Source organism: Gymnogyps californianus, chromosome 2 (genome assembly GCF_018139145.2).
Source record: "Gymnogyps californianus isolate 813 chromosome 2, ASM1813914v2, whole genome shotgun sequence".
Classification (NCBI taxonomy): Eukaryota; Metazoa; Chordata; class Aves; order Accipitriformes; family Cathartidae; genus Gymnogyps; species Gymnogyps californianus.
This window is the reverse complement of record NC_059472.1, coordinates 114,776,835-114,793,809: the sequence shown is the minus strand read 5'-3', so window position 1 is coordinate 114,793,809 and position 16,975 is coordinate 114,776,835. Positions and strand designations below refer to the sequence as shown.

At 46.8% G+C, this 16,975-nt stretch overlaps 1 protein-coding gene across 1 annotated transcript in view; it reads left to right on the top strand.

Annotated features, from left to right (window-relative positions):
• Window positions 1-16,176: 16,176 nt before the first annotated feature.
• Window positions 16,177-16,975, top strand: part of AOAH (acyloxyacyl hydrolase) — an 86,435-nt gene continuing 85,636 nt past the window's right edge. Inside the window, exons 1-2 of the mRNA XM_050891947.1 lie at window positions 16,177-16,301; window positions 16,732-16,886. Of these exons, the coding sequence (XP_050747904.1) occupies window positions 16,177-16,301; window positions 16,732-16,886 (280 nt within the window). The remainder of the gene's footprint in view (window positions 16,302-16,731; window positions 16,887-16,975) is intronic.

Sequence of the window (16,975 nt, the reverse complement as noted above, 5' to 3'; positions counted from 1 at the left end):
TGGTGCATTTGAAAAGCTTGGAGCTGTGAGCAGGGAAACATGTGAAAGGTTTCTCTGCCAGGAGTATGACATTTAAAGAGCACTAGTAGGATTGTTTTGGCTGTTTTTCACCTGCACCGGTCCCTCTGCACATATTGCTTGACTCACGATACCCTCTGTCAGTCTCTGACCTTTCTTAAAGCCCTGTGTTCCCCCTTTCTGTCCCCAGCCCAGGGTGGGTGCACTGATACCTTACATCTATCCACCATTTCACCGATCACAAATAGCCTAAGTGCAACCCAGCCAAGCTGGCTTTCACATAAACATGCATCTCACGTGCGTGGTTCTCTTGTTTCCAGTACGATTCGAGGTCCATTGAAAACTGAGGTTCAGGTATTAAAATGGGCTAGCTTGTGGATGGCTTCGCCAGCGTCCGATAAGGTTGTTTTCAGCCCAAGCTTTTCCTTCAGTGATAACCTTTACCGAGTCCTCCACACCGATCTTCATAAAACCTGTAAGAGCCTACCATTTCCAAGCCTCCAACTTCTCATCAAATCTGACAGCTCACAGGTGGATGCATGCACACAAACACATGCATGCACACATGGGTTACAAGTGCCTCAGATCCATTTCCCCAGAAAACCAGGCTGAAAACAGCACGTTTACAGCTGGGCAGTGTCGGATGCTCCAGCGGGCAGCCTCAGGATGAGAGAGGATGGAGGAAATCAGAGCTGGGAGCATCCTGATGGAGGCTGGCACGTTAGCAGGCCTGCACGGGAAGGGACTTGGGGAGGGGAGGTTGGGGCAACACGAACCTCAGCATCAAAAATATCTTACGCCTGCATCCATGCTCAGACACAAAGATGAAGTGAGGATAACGACTAAGAGTGGGTAACAACACCAAATTGCTGAGCTGTGTGTGGGCGACAACAGGGACCAGAAAAAAAGTATTGCGCAAGACAAACCTTTCCAAGGCCTTGTTTTAGATTTTTACTATTATTTTTAATGGTGGCTATTATGCCTTCTGGAAGTGCCCCATTGGCATGGGTGTGCTGCATCACTGCATTTTCATCACCTTGAATCTGCTGCAAGAAGCAGCACAGGGAGGGGAGCACTGGTGTGACGCTGAACTGGCCAGGGAAGGGGCAGTGGAACAATCTCCCATCAGAAAATGCCACTGGAGGAAAATTAACACGCACACAAAATCTGTGAGTTTAGCTGAATCATTGATTTGGGAAGGGAAACTGAGAAGCTAAAGTGGCTGAAACTTGCTGCTCAGACAGGTTTTGGACTGCCATGGGTCATGGTTCTCCTTCTGTAAAGAATTAGTGTTTCAGGGCTTCTTTTTAGTTCTAAGATTTGAAGTGCCATAGAAAGTTGTAGCTGAAAGAAAATGTGATTCTTTTTTTTTTTTATTATTCGAAATTGTGTGCCCCCCCCCCGAAAAGAAGCCAAATTGCAGCAGTCTGGATACCCTCCCCCCGATCAGAGATTTTGGCCCAGAACCTCCATCACCAAACTTGCATTGCCTGAGGAAAACCATCCTGCCTGCCCATATAGCTGACTTGCAGTAAAAAGGTACATGTAACAAGTCCATCAGCAGTAACTTACACAGAATGAATTGCAGCATTTTCACCCCAATATATTTCTGACAAGCTGATTTGATGAAAAAAGCAGTCCAAGCCCCCAACTTTTGCTGCATATGAAGGAGTGGCCGCAGCCGTGAATCGAAACTGAAAAAATCAAAATTGAGTCGCGAAAGAAAAAGGAAAGCAAGCAGCAATTGCCTTCATTGGTTTGGTTTGTTTTTAATCAAACCCGAGTCACTTTTAAATTCCCCAGTTTCCGGAGGCTTCTCAGCAATGGGCTTCTGGAGACAGGTTCCTGAAGTAAGCTAATTAGTCAAGTGACTGGCACGTATTCATTCAGATCACTCTGGCTGGAAAAAAAAGAAAGTGTTGTGGATTTAATAACTTTGTTCATGCAGAGCACAGAAATTAAACACAGCCAGCAGCGGCACCGTGGTCAGCCTGTACCTGAGCACTAACTCACGCTCGACGGCCCTGCAAGGTGTCCCGTCTACCCCAGGATGGGCATCAAGCGCCTGCCATGCCAGGCAAGCCCTCGCCAGCAGGGAATTGCTGCCTGCAATTTTCTAGTGCTTTCCACAGCATAGTTTCCCAGAGGTTTATACAAGGAGGAGCAAGCCTGTCAAGCAGGCAGGAGGTGTAGTGGGGGAATTGCTTGCTTCTCCCATTTTGATGAGGCTTGATAGACCCTTGATGCGGAGTTTTGCAGGGACTGAGCAGGGTACCGGTACAGCAGCACTGCAGGGCCTTTTAAAACTGATCACCTCCAAGCAGAGGCACTGATGGATGATTTAGCACAGTGCCTTGCTGGAGGCGTGCTCTGGAGGAGGTGGTTTGAGTGGCTTTGCACTGTCTGCCCAGTGCGCTAATTCCTCCATGAGAGCCAAAAAAAGTGGCTTTGCCTTGTGGGAGCCATCCCCAGGCACCCAATGGCTCTCCGCTCATGCTGCTTGAGTGGGGCTGCTATCTAGGAAAGTCATCTTGGGGGGAGCAAGTGGTTCCTGCTGCCATCAGCATCCCCACGGTGTGTGAACCCCACACACCCCATGCCGGGTCCAGGAGCGCAAAGGTGGCTCCTTCGGGCCCTGGCGTTGCTGGATGGGGCTGAAGCTGCGCTTCACATGCTGTAAAGGGAGGGAAGGCATGTCTATAACTGCCTGGCTGGCCAAGTTCCTGGTGGAGATTAGTACCTTAGTGCTGCTGAGACCATCTTGTCTTTCTAATGGCATATCAGGGCACCCAAGATGCTGTAGGAGCAGGATTTTATACCGTGTATTGGAAAAGAAAAAAATTACGGTACAGTGAGATGAGAACTCATAGGTGCTCCCCATTTGTTAATGGACTCATAATTCTCTTGCTGACACATTAGCGCATTAAAAAGGCATTTTCCAGGCTCTTGAATGTGTTAATGAAGGCCCATTTCCATCAGCCTTCTTTACACTTCCCCAGCTTCTGAAGCCTGCTGATGCAGGCTCCTGTGGGCAGCCATCCCTGTCTCCCAGCCAGTTTGGTAATGTGCCGTGTCTTCTTCCAGCACACCCTGAATGGGAAATGCAAAGGTAACCCCCCCCCGTTTTGCACTTGGACGAAGCTGTAGCCCTATGGCAGCCTTGTCTAACGTGAGCCAGAAGTGTAGCACCAGGTATCGTTTGGTCTAGGATGTATTCGGATGCCCACACCCCAGCTGAAGACGTTAAATGTTGTTTCCCTTCCTGATGTGGTGAGGATTTGAGCCAGGCTGTAATTTACTCCTGAAATATCCTGGAATGAAAAACAGAAGTTAATCTTTTTGGGAGATAGGTATGCTTATCTTCAAGAAAGGAACTGCATTAGTAAAGTAACAGAGGATTTGATTCTACTGTTGCAATGAAGATAATAAATATTCATCTCTGAAAGACAGAGGTGGATGTGAGGATGATAAAACAGGTGTGCAAGACCGGAGTGACAGGTGCTGAATAACTCATGAGGAGGATCCTGGGATTTAGTGATGGCATTGGGAAATTTAACGTCTTGCATGAACCATTCCCTGCAAACAGAGAGAATAAGGTCTGTTCTGTCCCAGCAATTCCCCCTGGTATGAGCACGAAGAATAGCTCCCAGCAGCCTGTCACACTTGGGACAAATGCAGGATTAATAGTGTTTCGTGTTGGCCTGTACCCTACCTGCCTCATTGTGGTCTGAACCTCCAGGGGATGGGAAGGTCTTATTAATTAATTCTCTTAATTCAAGCACCTGTAACTGATTTATATGCAGTCTAGGGCCTGATCCTGCAGGGCGTGAGCTGACTTTGGCGAGGCGCACAGCTGTCCAAATCCCCAGCAGAGAGGAGTTACTGGATCTTGTGCTGCAAAATAAGCAGCAAGGGTATTTGGGAAACCTATGCTTCACAAAAAACCTGTTTTTTCCTCAGTGCAGCTAATACATGGCGTTTGTTGCTCGTCAGTGCTGCAGATTCAGCTCAGCCAAAATTCACCTTCTAGGGATGGCTTCATGTTTGGTTTCATCTGTGGGCAACAGCACTCTTTAGGGCTGATAGGCCGGCACGGTCTGGAAGAAGATGGGAGAAAACTGTGTTAGAAGGAGCAGGGGATTTCACTGCTCGAGGATGCAAAGGATGAATTGTCCTTCTCACCAGGGGAGGCAGAGAAGTGGCCTTTCAGCAAGGACTTGAGCTGGTCCCTGCCAACTGCTTTTTTAGCTCGGCATGCCCTGTCCCCAGACCCACTGCAGTGACCAGCCTGCTTCTAACTCAGGAAACAATTCGTCCCAGGGACGGTCCTACCAACAGTGTGCATGCCCGCTACGTGAACGGGAGCTGGCTACGTGGATGGGAGCTGATGCCGTGGTCTTGTTCCTCTCTCTCTCAGGCAGTACCCCTGTGCTGGGTCACACCTGGGAAGCTGAGGGGCCGAGCAGTGGAAACGCAAGTGGGGCCAGCAGCCGAGGTTCAGCCGTCCCTGCCCTCCCCAGACGGCGAGACTGGTAGGCATGATGGATAGGCCATTCAGTGGGTCACAGAACCTTTCCCACTCGTGGCTGAATCACCAAAGAAATAAAGTTCTCAAACAATCGGGCAATATTTTAAAATGAAAGGTAACAATAAGCCCTTGTCCTGCTGAGAATGCAGCTCCCAGGCTTGTTCTGCTGATTAACCTCTCTGCCGCTGGCAGGGATGAGCCCACGTCCAGGCAGGGTCCCTCCACCCCTGCACGCACAGCTTCCCTGCAGGGATGGCGGCATCCCGCCTCTTCCACCCTGGGGCACAATCCTGCCCGGGCAGCTCACGAGTAAGCCCCGCAAACCTTGGCAAAGACATTTGCCAGAGGAGCCGATCCCACGCTGCCCAATGCCCTGACCCAGAGCCACACACCCCTGCCACGACCGCTGTGCTCTGGGATGGATAGCAAAGTGCCCCTTGCATCCCTCAGGGCAGTGCCTGAAGTGAATAAACATGTTTGTTTATATTTGTCTATCTATCTAGTGTGTGAGATGATAGATAGATAGAAGTACAAACAGCCATAAAAATGACATTTACTTATTAGCACCGAAATTATCTTTTAAAATTGAGCAAGACCAATCCTGTCAAGCTCCTCAAATTGAAGGCTTGCTCCTTGAAATGCACAATAAGGCGTTTCAAGATTAATTGTCCTTTTGAATACACATTGAATATTTCCTTCCCCTTGTATTGAGGAGATGCCAAAAAAAACCCCATGAAAGCCCTTGAACTAACTATTGCAGATAGATAAACTAACAGATAACATCTTTTTTCTTTAGTCAAGAGGAAAAAGAATTTGTTTCCATTTTTTTCTTTCCCTGTAATTGGGACAGAAGAAATGTCTTTCCAGATAGGAGTCTTTTCTCCCAGGATGTATCCGGCGTGTGCGCACACATGCACGTGTGTGGAGTCTTTCCTTTGTCAAAAATAGATAGTAATTCTGCCTGTCCCACTGCCCTTCTCTAAAAAAGCTGAGAGCACATATTTATGGTACAGCAGTATTGCTCTGTGATACGTCCTAAGTGCCCCAAACAGAAGTGAGCAGCTTTAAGGAATAATGAAAGCCTTAGCTACCTGTGTACAGGGAAAATGAACCATTAGGGCAAATATAGCAAGAGGCTTCTGTTGGAGGGATTATCATCTTCTCTCTCAGAAATACCTTAGGAAAGACCTACGATGTGAGGGGAAGCTCTGAACATGGGTCCCCCCGAGATGGTCAGCATGCAGAGGCAGTCAGCACCACCGAAAAGGCTGAGGACCCACCAGTCGTGCCCTGAAGGACAAGGGTTACCGTCTGAGTGACCACAATATGCCAAGGCGAGCGAAGTCCAAAGTAAAGGTGAGAATGGAAAGAATCCGTAACGTATTTATTTTATAAGCAGTGACAATTTGCAGGTCAAATTTTAGTGACTGAGGTCTTGGGTCAGGGTATCCCAGCAATTCAGTATTTTAAAATTTGCCAGATTTTGGAGGGGGGATACAGCTGGGAATCTTGCTGGCTGTCCTTCTTATTGAAAATCCAAACCAGCCCTTCAGACAGCCCGTATTCACAGTGTGTTCTGCTTTATCTTGCTGAGAGGAAGGGAATGATTCATTTTCACCTGGGTACTGTAATCTCCCACCATCGGGTAAGCTTTCCTGGCGTATCAGCATGCTTTCCTATGGCCTGCTTGCTCACTAGCTACACTGAAGGGAGTGAAAACCACGTTCAGAGAGCCTGAACACCGGCTCAACAGCAGTGTGTAGGAGACACACCAAACAGCCCGCACCTCTAGGGCAAGGGAATACACCTCTGACTTTGTCTCCTGATGGTCTCCTGAGAGCTACAGCTAAATGTGGAGGAGCTGTTGTGGTCCAGAGCATCCTCCCTCCTGCATCCCAGGTAGAAAGGTTTAGCATCCTCTGCAGAAAACAAGTCCACCATGCTAGGGGAGCCCTTTAGTGAGGTGGATCCTCCTCAGGGATGCAGGGCAGCACCAAGGGTGCTGTCCCGGGCGCTGTGCACAGGCAAAGTAGGGTCTTGGGAGCCCATGGAGCAGCTGGCATTCTTGGCAGGAGCAGGACTGGGTCACCTCTGAAAACACAAGCAATCGCCTGATAAATATAGGCAGAGAGTTTTAGATAAAAGTTACAGCTTACCTTCATCTGCGGTGACTGTAGTTATTTTTGCTAGTCATCAAAAGAAACTGCTGGATGTAGGATTAAAGCAAAGGAATGATGTAGACACATGAATGATGAATTTTGCATCACAAATTATTGCCTAAAATAGCGTGATGCACCAAATACATCTAGGGCAAGTGTTCTCTAGTTTTGAAGGTCTGGAAATGACACCAGCTTCAGGGAAAAGAAGTAGCTTCTTTGTATATCCTAAAAAAAGATGGTCAACTTTCCTTTACCTATTTGGCATCCAATAGTTCCTAATCTCTGTATACAACTTTGGCCACAGCAATGCTTCTGTGTTTTGACTGCTCATCTTGAAAGGCTTCACTGGGATTTGATCTTCAGAAGGTCAGTGCTAAGCATTTGCCAAAATCGAGCTGTCAGGAGGGGATCAGAGAACCAAACACTGAGACACCCAAACCCAGATGGTCACTTTTGGGCAAGAACATGACTCTCTATCTTTCCTAGCTCTTCTCACTTCCTCATCACTAAGTGCCCAGGAACTTGCAACATGGGATCATTAAAATTTCTTAACCAACTTTCATGGTTTCCACATCAGAGCTTTGGGGCAGGAGACTTCCTTCCCGGAGGACTCTCAAGGCAGGAATTTGGCTACAGAGGACTACAGAGGGTGAAAAGGGGAAAGGCTTGGGTAGAAGAAAAACACCAGTGAGACCTAGATCACTGGATAGCTGCATAAATGACTTTGTTTATTGTGGCTCGGGCTCTCAGGCTTACCCCTCTCAGTGTTAACCACAGCCACGCTGATGGGACATCTGCCTATACGCTGTGCTCCACTTCTGCCCCAGCCCAAAAGAAACTTCGGTCTACTGCCTGCCCGGCTCCTAATACGAAATGAAATTCCCTATCTCACACATTATCTTTTATCTGGACTTTTACCAACACCACTATTGCTGTATCGCTCGGAGGCAAGATTATTCAGACTCCCCGCTGGGAATCTGCAGCATCACCACTGCACAGAAAGCAGCACACCAACAGACTGCAAATAGAGATGTTTTTGATATGCATGGAATAGGTTGGGGCATACCCAGCTATATAACTATTATCATTTCTGCTTCCTGGAAAACATTTCTTGGCGTCTGATCGCTGCTAGAAGCGGCTGCTTCTAGCTGTTTGTGTTCAATTCAGGCCCCAGAGATCTCCAGAACACACCTGTTTTCTTCCTTGGCTTTATGTGATAAGAATTTAGTGAAGAGTGACAGACTTGCTGCTGGGGTCTCTGTCTGCCACCTTTTTGTGAGACTGAGAGAGCTGCTTTGTTCAGTCCCCAAAATGCCTTTCCACTTACTCATCCTCCAAGAAGTGATGGAGAGGCTCCCTTTTCCTTTGGTGGTAAAGTTTGGAGGACAGAAGTTGCTCAGTCCCCACTTTGTTGATCTTCTGGGCATAGTGTTAGACCAAGATGTTTACTCAGGTATTTTCATTTTGAGAAATTACTCCAATGAGGGGAAGGAGTTTTATTGGAGGTTATTTAACACCCTCAAGCGTTCTTGTTAATTTATGTTTGTTGCTTTAAATATACATAAACACTGAGTCTAAATGATGAATGGTGGCGAACAAGTAACCGGGAGACAAAATCCACAAATACTCCAGTGTTAATTTATTTTATAAGCCAAGAAGATGGGGGAGATACTACTTCTGTGTCATGCTTCAGTAAAACTCTGGGTAACATTCCTGAGTCGTCCTCTCTCTTCTTATTGGCTGGTTGTACGGTATTCACCCTACATTATTTAGGCAAAGAAAAGAGAATCTCTGCTGTGGCGTCCAGCAGCTATTAAAGAAAAAAAAAGAAAAAAGGGTCAGGAAATCCTGAACCATATTTTTTTTGTGGCTGTGGACATATCTTTGGAGAAAAAGGAGGTGGGTCCAGCACCAGCAGGCTTGGAGCACTTTATTGTGCAGACGGATTGATTTGCAAGGCAGAAGATTACTTACTCATTTTGTCTGAACAATTTAGTTGGCTAGACTTTGCTAATGTGTATGCCTATACCCGTCGTATTTAATAAACCTTGTACTGAGCATATATCAGGGTTCAAAAAGGATTCAGTAACTCATTAAAAGATATTACAGCTCTTTTTTATGCATCCAGAGCAAGAGCAGAAAGGCATTGGAAAGGTATTATAAGAGAGTGAACATTTATCTGAAATGCTATTTATATTTCATTGAATTGGCTGAAAAGGACCGCAGAAGGCCAATAATGAGCGAGGGAGTCAGGCAGGCAGGCAGCCATCCCACCACACACAAAGGACGGTGTCTTGATGGATGATTTAATGACTCTAACGTGTGCAGAGGGGCTGGAGACCAGGTGGAAATGTTCTGTGTTGAGGGCACAGCTTGAGTGGGGAAAAAATGTGATGTGGTGCCTGCTTTCTCCCTTACTTACAGTTTGATGGTTCTTGTGCCGCTGGTTTTGATTCTCGTGGGACTGTTTCTCGTTGTGAAGGCAGGAGTCGTGCCTGCCTTCTCCAGGTTCAAGTCTCTTCTGGAATGAATTAACTCGTCAGATTTGCACTGAGCCCCAGCCTCTCACCTTACCACATCCCTCAGAAGGAGCCTGAACAAGTGCTGTTGTGTTTAACCGAGTACTTTCCCTAATGCCCTAATTTCTGGAATGAGCCAGAGAAAAAAGAAAATAGAGCACTGAGTCTGAAGCCAGGAAGAGATAAATCTGGGGGTTGCCGAGCCAGGGTAAGGAAGCAGAAAGAAGGAAGAAAGGTTTTCTGAATGCAGAGCCATTTTGGAGAGGCACGTTTCTGCTTTATGGTGAGGTGTCTACAAACAGTGGTAATTAAAACCAGCTGCCCATGTCGTCTTCCCATATATATGCAAGACTAAACCATCGATGTCAGGCATCAGCATAAAATCTGCTGCAAGTGAAAAGACAGACAAGTGCAAATAAGCCCTCCATGAATTTTCAGTGATAGATCTGAAAGATCAAGTGTTAAGGGCTAACCTCATGCCTGAGTTTGGCTTGTCTGTGTAAGACCAGATTATCAGTGAGGTCAGTGCAATCTTTATGGACTGTAACCTCAACCTCAGCTTGTTTCAGTTAGTGGATATATAGCCCTCCAAGTGCTTTGAGTACTTTCATACAGCCTGACTTCCCCACAGAGCATGAAAACTCTGTACATGGCTGGCTGACCAGTGACTTGCTTAATTAATATTTGAAAAATCAGCTTGCGCTGCCTTTGCATATTCATCTATGGATGATGGATGCTATCCCTGCAGGGCCATTTTGCTGATGGAAACTGTCCAGCTCACCTGCAGGTCTTTTATTATCGAAGCAAATCAGTGAAACGTCTCTTTGAAAAGAGAAAAAAAAAAATCCCCCACCCTATTATTGAACTGTGAAGTGCCATCAACAGTACATATGTTGTACAGGTCCTGTTTCTGAGCACAGTAGTCTCAGTACGAGCCTCAAACAATATGTTTAAATAATCTTGTGAACTTTGGTATGTGCTAAAAATGCCTCCGATGACATTTACCACTGTTCCCTAACCCAAACACTGGGAATAATTATCTTTTATTGGCACATGTTCTGTGTTAAGATCGAGAGGCTGTCGAGCTGCATTTCTTTTATTTGCATTACTGAAGGAAAGATCAAATGGAACAAATGTAATCAAACATTTATTTTTCTTCTCCTTTGATGTCGTGGCGCTCCCCTTGTAAACACTTATAACCTAACAGCATCTGGGGCAAGCTTTTCCCCCTCCGCCATAGCTTCAATCAGCGCTAAACCGGGAGCCTAGTCGGGGGTTACATTTCTGACAAAAACCCGATGCAATAGCGATAGCTCTGCAGGGATCGATGCAGTAGACCGGATTTTGGCTTGCCTAGCAGGCTACTAGCTATTTATGGCAAGGCAATAATGGGAGAAAAAAGCCATCATGCTGAGTTGGTAATGCTTGGCTCTTACTTCTTTGGGATTTAAACAAGTTCCCAGACTGCGGGGCAGTGCGGAGTCCATCCCAGGCTTCCTGATTTTTATTTATAGCTGGCTCTGAGTCACTTTTCGTTATCGAAGGGCTCTAACTAAGCCTTTCTAATTAGTCCTTTCTCAGTAATATTGCCACACCCTTTTGCTCCTTAACTGCCAGAGTTGTTTCTTTTGTCCAGGTAATAGCAAGAATTAGGTCTTCTTTAGACCTGAAAAGGCCCACAATTGTGCCCACACAACTCAAACTGCAAAATCTATGTTGGTAGGGTTACTTCTGAATTTATAGTGTCATCTGCACGTAGTAAGAACACAACAGCCAGGTTTGTTTTACGGCACTAAAACTGATCAACTAAGGAAATGTACTGTGTCGCCAGTAATGCAGCTGTATTTGTCACGGGTTCCCTATTTGAAAGCCCTGAGAGTCTTGTTCCCACATGTTGTTATACCCAAAACTGTAGGAAGTCGTGTCAGTGATTTACATTTCCAAGAGCACAGATATCAACAGCTCTTGCAAGCTGGGACAGTTAATTTCATTAAAGGTTGCAGAATAAAGGATAATCATCTCAGCTACAGCTTGGCAATAGCTTGGAACAAATTTTCAGATATGAGTGTAGGAAAATATTGGTTTAAATGCTTTCCCTGCAGCTTTGAATGACAATGAGATGGAGAAAGAGTCTGAAATAGATGCATAACTTGAACCAAAAGCAGCAACTGATAAGGAAACTGGGGCAGAGGGAATGACTCAGTTGGCTGTGGTGCAGTAGCAGATCCACATGGGGCTTTGGAAATGTTCATCCATGCCAGTGATAATGCACCAACCGCAGAGATGATTATGACAGTCAGAGAAATTCGGAGAGCAGTAATGAAAAATAACCGACACAATGAACCAGTGGGAACTTCAGAGTCAAAGGGCACAAAAGACGACGTTTTCAAAATAAAAGGAAGAAAAGGGACTGAGAGGATCTTTGATCTAAAGGCTTCTTCCTGCAGGTTTTATCTCTCCAGACACAAAAATACAAGGCTTATGTCTATTCCCTTAAGAACTGAACAACACGTCAAAGAGGAGAGAGAGAGGGAGAGAAGGCCTTCCAAGATAACATTTAATCATCATAAAAATGCGTGCATGAACGTGACAAAGAGAAAAAAATTGCATATATCTTAAAAATAAATATGTAAGAGAAATCTAACCAAATAATAAAAAAAAAAAAAAAGAGTGCAGTAATGTGTGCAGTGATTTGGACAGAATAGGATAGATAAATATACACTGACAGCTGATCTCCTTTCATAAGATGACTATTCCATATTTCAAGGGAGTGTCTCCCTTTTTCAAGCAAGTGGTCCCTAATCCTGACAGATGACATATCGATGCTTACATGTCCTGTTTTGGGGCTTCATGCAAGTATTTTCCATTCTCTTTTCTTTTCGAGGGCTTTTTTCAATCTATTTGCTATATACATAAACAGGTCTTTAGGGACCTGTTATAGAAAGCAGTGTTGAGAATAACTCCATCCTCGCATCTCATTTCACACTTCTAGTGGCAATCACATGAAAGTGTCCCCTTTGGGGAAAGGGTGACTCTTAAATTGTGTTTAAGCCCTTATTCAGAAAATCAGAAACAGTAACTCGGTTCCATTGCATCTCTGTCAGGGGCAGCAAAGGTGGAGGCTGAAACCTTACCTGTCCGCTAGCTTATTTGTCACCACCACCTAAGCCTACATTAGGTGTCAGGAACTAATATGGAAGTACAAGAAATGGAGGAGTGTTGTGCGTCCTTCAAACCCCAGCAACCGCACTCCTCCTCTTGGAATCAGCTGCGGGGATTGTATTTTTTCACTAGCTACGCACATGCCCTGCTGCCGTCTACTCTGCCTTCATGGAAATTCAGGTTAGGTTCTGCTCGGCTTCGTCTGCTTTGCCTCAGGTTTTTGGCAGCCGCGTATGTGTGCAAGTTTGTCTCAGCTCTGCCTAAATTGAGAGAGGCTTGAGGGTGCAGCTGGAGAACTTGAGCTGGGAGTTACTGAGTGGGGCATGTCATGGTCCATTAGACCCTGCAGCCCTCTCTGGTGACTCCCAACCAAAGCCCTCTCTTATGTGGTGTGTCCCCCACACATCACACTTGCTACTGACCTGCATGTGGGAATACAATAACTGGCATTTAGTTCTGTGGACCCTCGCATGTGATAAGACTCCCCAAGAAGCATAAAGTGGAAGGATGTAATAATCTCTTGCACCAAGCAGGGTGAGGCAAACAAGCTCCTCAGTGTGTCCTGGCATCCTGAGAGCAAATTGCAGAGAGCTGCAGGACTTTTCTTCAGGGCAGCATTTTACCAAAGCCCTACAGAGAATGTAATGTACATCCCTCCTCGTCTGTGTGCTGAATGGTGGGAGCTGCAGGCCCCCCCCCATTTCCTTGGTAGGAAGCAGCAGTGTGTGTGGGGAGGTGTATATGACGTATATGTGCACATTTTTTTATTTATGTATTTATTATCACTAGTCCAAATTCAGCCTTGAAAAAATTCAGTTGACCCTACGTCTTCCGTCTAGCAGCGTGCGAATGACCTGTGTGTCTGCGGAGCTGGGACGTTGCCAGAGCACTGAGGGTTTCCCGTCTGCAAGAGGTGGTGTCCTCACCGCACTTCTGGCTCTACACTGTCCTTGCCCCCTCTTCAGAAGTGACACATGGAGGCCCAGAGAGAGACAAAATGTTGGTTGCATTCTCAACTCTATTTAGGCGTGTAATGCTGCAGGCAGGTACTTAGTGGGGTTTCCAGGGGCATCTCTGCAGAGTTCATCCCTGCAGCCCACGCGGCTCTCATGGTCCCCCAAGGCAAGTGCCAGGGCCTCGGGGCACGTGTGGGCCATAACAGCCCCGACCAGCCCCCCCTGAGACGCCCACCCAGGCACCCTGCCCTGGGACCCAGGAGCCCTGTTGCAGCTCATCCCTGAGCACCCAGTCACCGCTGGAGCTACGCTCCCCTGCCTCCCGGCTGGACCTGGTGCAAGCCCAGGTTGCAAACACATTGAAAAAACAAGAGAGCTGGGGAGTCAAAGATGCTTGCAAGCTGCAGGGTGACCCTGCCAGACCTTTTTGGGCAGAGGACAACCCAGGCATCACCCCTGTGCCCTGGTGATTTGCAGAGGGCAGAGCTCTGGTCTCCTGTCACTCCTGCTGCCGCACTCTTTATTTCTAGGTAGGCAGCACCTCCTGTGTCACCCTTGTCCCAGGTCTGCTTCCTTGGCTTAGATGTTGTACACAAGCCTAATGGAAGCATTTATGATCAAATCCCTTCCTTTGGGACAGATCTAATGTGGTTTTTACCTGCCATTAGCATAGTTCATGCACTTACTAAGATTAAGAGACAACGTCATGTGCTCCTTCGCTGCTGTACCAAGACGGCTTTAGGTATGTCTTACTGTCTTAGGTACTTGGAAGTAATATAAAACCTACTTGGCAAAAGGCAGGGCTTGCTATCTGATTTGAGTGGGAAGGAAAAAGGTTTAACACCGGGGGGGGTCACCTTCCTAGCTGGCCTCTAAATATATGCACGCAAATCCCTCGTTTGCCTGACCAGACTGCATATTTTAAAAGCTTTGGGGTTTTTCTTTAATTGGTTTAAGAGCTTGGCTAACACATAAGGTACAGAGAAAACCAGCTCTGTGTTACACATGATTCTGGGTTATCTCACCACTCTTTCCACAACCTGAAATGAAAGAAAATAACACAGACGATTACGGGCTAGAGCTGTATGCTTTGCAGGTTTACATGCCTGGGAGCAGCTTGGGATCTATCTATATACTTTATAAGTGCTGTTGTTTAGATTTGTATTTTGCTATAGATATAAAGCAGAAACCATTCCAAAGACCTCTCTGCTAGGAAGATTTTTCTTGCCTATTATTAGCACTCCGCTTTTGCAGCAAGCACTCATGAGCCAATATGCAGATTTTTAAAGGACTTCAAAGTGTCATTGGGAACCAAGTGATATGTGTGTTAAAAAGGGTTTAATGGAGCTGCAGTCACTGTAGCACAGTGTCTTTTTATAGCAAGTTTTTACAGCGTTAAGAAAAACATCCTGCAGATTTCAGTAGGATTGGCATATGGATAAGGTACTTTGCACTGTGATTTTTGTTTATCTGCTATTAAAAAGAAGAAAAGCAGCATTGCTAGCTATAGGGAGAATGATGAGCAGGAACAGGTCTGCAAAACTCAGGCAACAGCTATTACCTCTATTTTGGTTTTAATTTTTTTTTTCTTTTTTAGAAGAAAAGCATACATTTGGAAGCCAATGGCTTGGTTTAGAGAATGGAGATATAGAGTGATTTGTATTCACATTGAAGCTTTTAACAAGTTTGTTGGGTTTTTTTTTCAGAGCCACTGGATTATATTATCATTCTCACAAGGCAAATCCTGCTTATCGAAGTTGAGGCAAACTATCTGGGACTGTCTTTAAAAATGTCATAGGTCAGGCTCCCGCAGAAAAGAAGTGGCTTGCAAAAACCGCATTAAATACTAAAGCTGACCTGATTCCTGTGTGGTCATGTTGATCTGCAGGACTGTCTGAAGATTTGGCAGGGAATCACTGATTTTAATGTATTCTCTATTTTTCCTTTTACAACACCATTTACGAGTCTCCCTTAATTATGCCCAGGAAGCAAGTAGGGATGCCAAATGAGACAAGCTCCTCATTGCCCTTTAGCAACCCATGTCAACAGCCTGCCGACTTCTGAAAGAGCCAGGCAAGGAGTGGAAAGGAAAGATGAGTACCCGCGGCCCGCTGTGGGTGTAAGAGACTTGCCCAGGATTATACAAAAAGGCAGAGGCAGAGTTGGGATGTAGCTTTGGCTGTCCAGTGCCTCAGTTCTACATCGTATCCTTATAGCCATCTTTGCATCCACAGTGTCTGGGATTTAGCTGTTTGGACTTGTTCCACTTCTGAAGCAATGTCATTTAAATATGTTTTACTCTCTGCTTTTGCTTCAGGCTGGGGAACGACTGCTTTCTGCCTTATCTGGGGGAATAAAAAAAAAAAGAGACAGGGAAACCTTTAGTTGTTGTGACTGCCAAAGCAGGAAAAGCTTAGGATTTTTCAAGCCTCGCAGGCAGCTGGGGACTGCAAGCGAATGCACTCAAAGCTGATGAGAACAGGGGTTCAGCTCCTGCTGCTGCCCTTACGCCAGCAGCTGCCTCCGGTCCCCCCGGCTCGACCCCGGCAGAACTAAAGCCCTGGCAAAACCCCGGCGTGGGAGCCCCGTCCCTCCCACCCCCCGCAGCTCCGGCCCAAGCGGCCTCTTTCTTTTCTTTTTCACACCCGGTCCTCCCGAACGAAAACCCTGGTCGAAAATCTTAGAGAAGCAGCCGGAGATACGTTTTGTTTTTTCTTGTCCGCGGAGGAGGGCAGAGGAGCGACAAGCGGGGGCGGGGGGAAGGGTTTGTGGAGTTGGTTGGTTTTTTTTCTTTTTGCAACACTAGTTGTTCAGGGGAGTGTCTTGCGTTATTAATGCTGAGTGGCTCCGGCAGCTACTGTGGTTTAAGGTCGTTAGTCATCTGCTGCTACTGCAGGAGACACGGGAGCGCCGAGCCAGAGCTGTGCATGCAACCCTCGTGGTCCTCCCAGGCCAGCAGGTTGGGAAGAGCCAGAAATGGGGCAGCGGGGGCACGTGGGGGTGCGGAGAGAGGCCCGGGGCCGTGGGGGCATCCTCCCAGCCCGGTCACGGGGTGCCCAAGTGTACAGGACTCGCCGGGTTGCGGTGAGTGGCTGCACAGCCACCCCAAATGGCCTGAGAGGGGCTGAGGGGAGTGCGAAGGGCAGGGGCCAGGAAAGCACCTGTGAGCGCGAGTGTGGGACCCTCCGTGCACCCCGTGAGAGGGCAGACGTGTGTGTGTCTGCCTGGGAAGCAGTCCGTGCATTACATATAGCTACACAGGCGTGCAAGTCTCCTTTCACCTCAAGCTGCTAATGAGACAAGAATGCAGGATGCTCCCTGAGCATTAAGGGAATACAGGTCCACGTGCGCCCTTCCCACCTGATTTCTTCCTTTTTTTCCTTCCTTAGGATGAGGGGGTCTAGGCAAACATTCCTTAATTTATTCTGCATCCTCTGGCTCCCGCTTCTGCTGAAGGCTGCCTCTTCCTCCCCTCTCCCCGGTGGAAACGACCCACCACACGCTTCGCTCCCCTCCGGGCTGTACAAAGGACAGACTTGCGTCGGTATGTATTCAGATTTTGTTTGCCTGCTGGACTAGTTCATTTGTTACTCCACCAGTGAGCTGAGAATTGCTATGCACATCATAAATCAC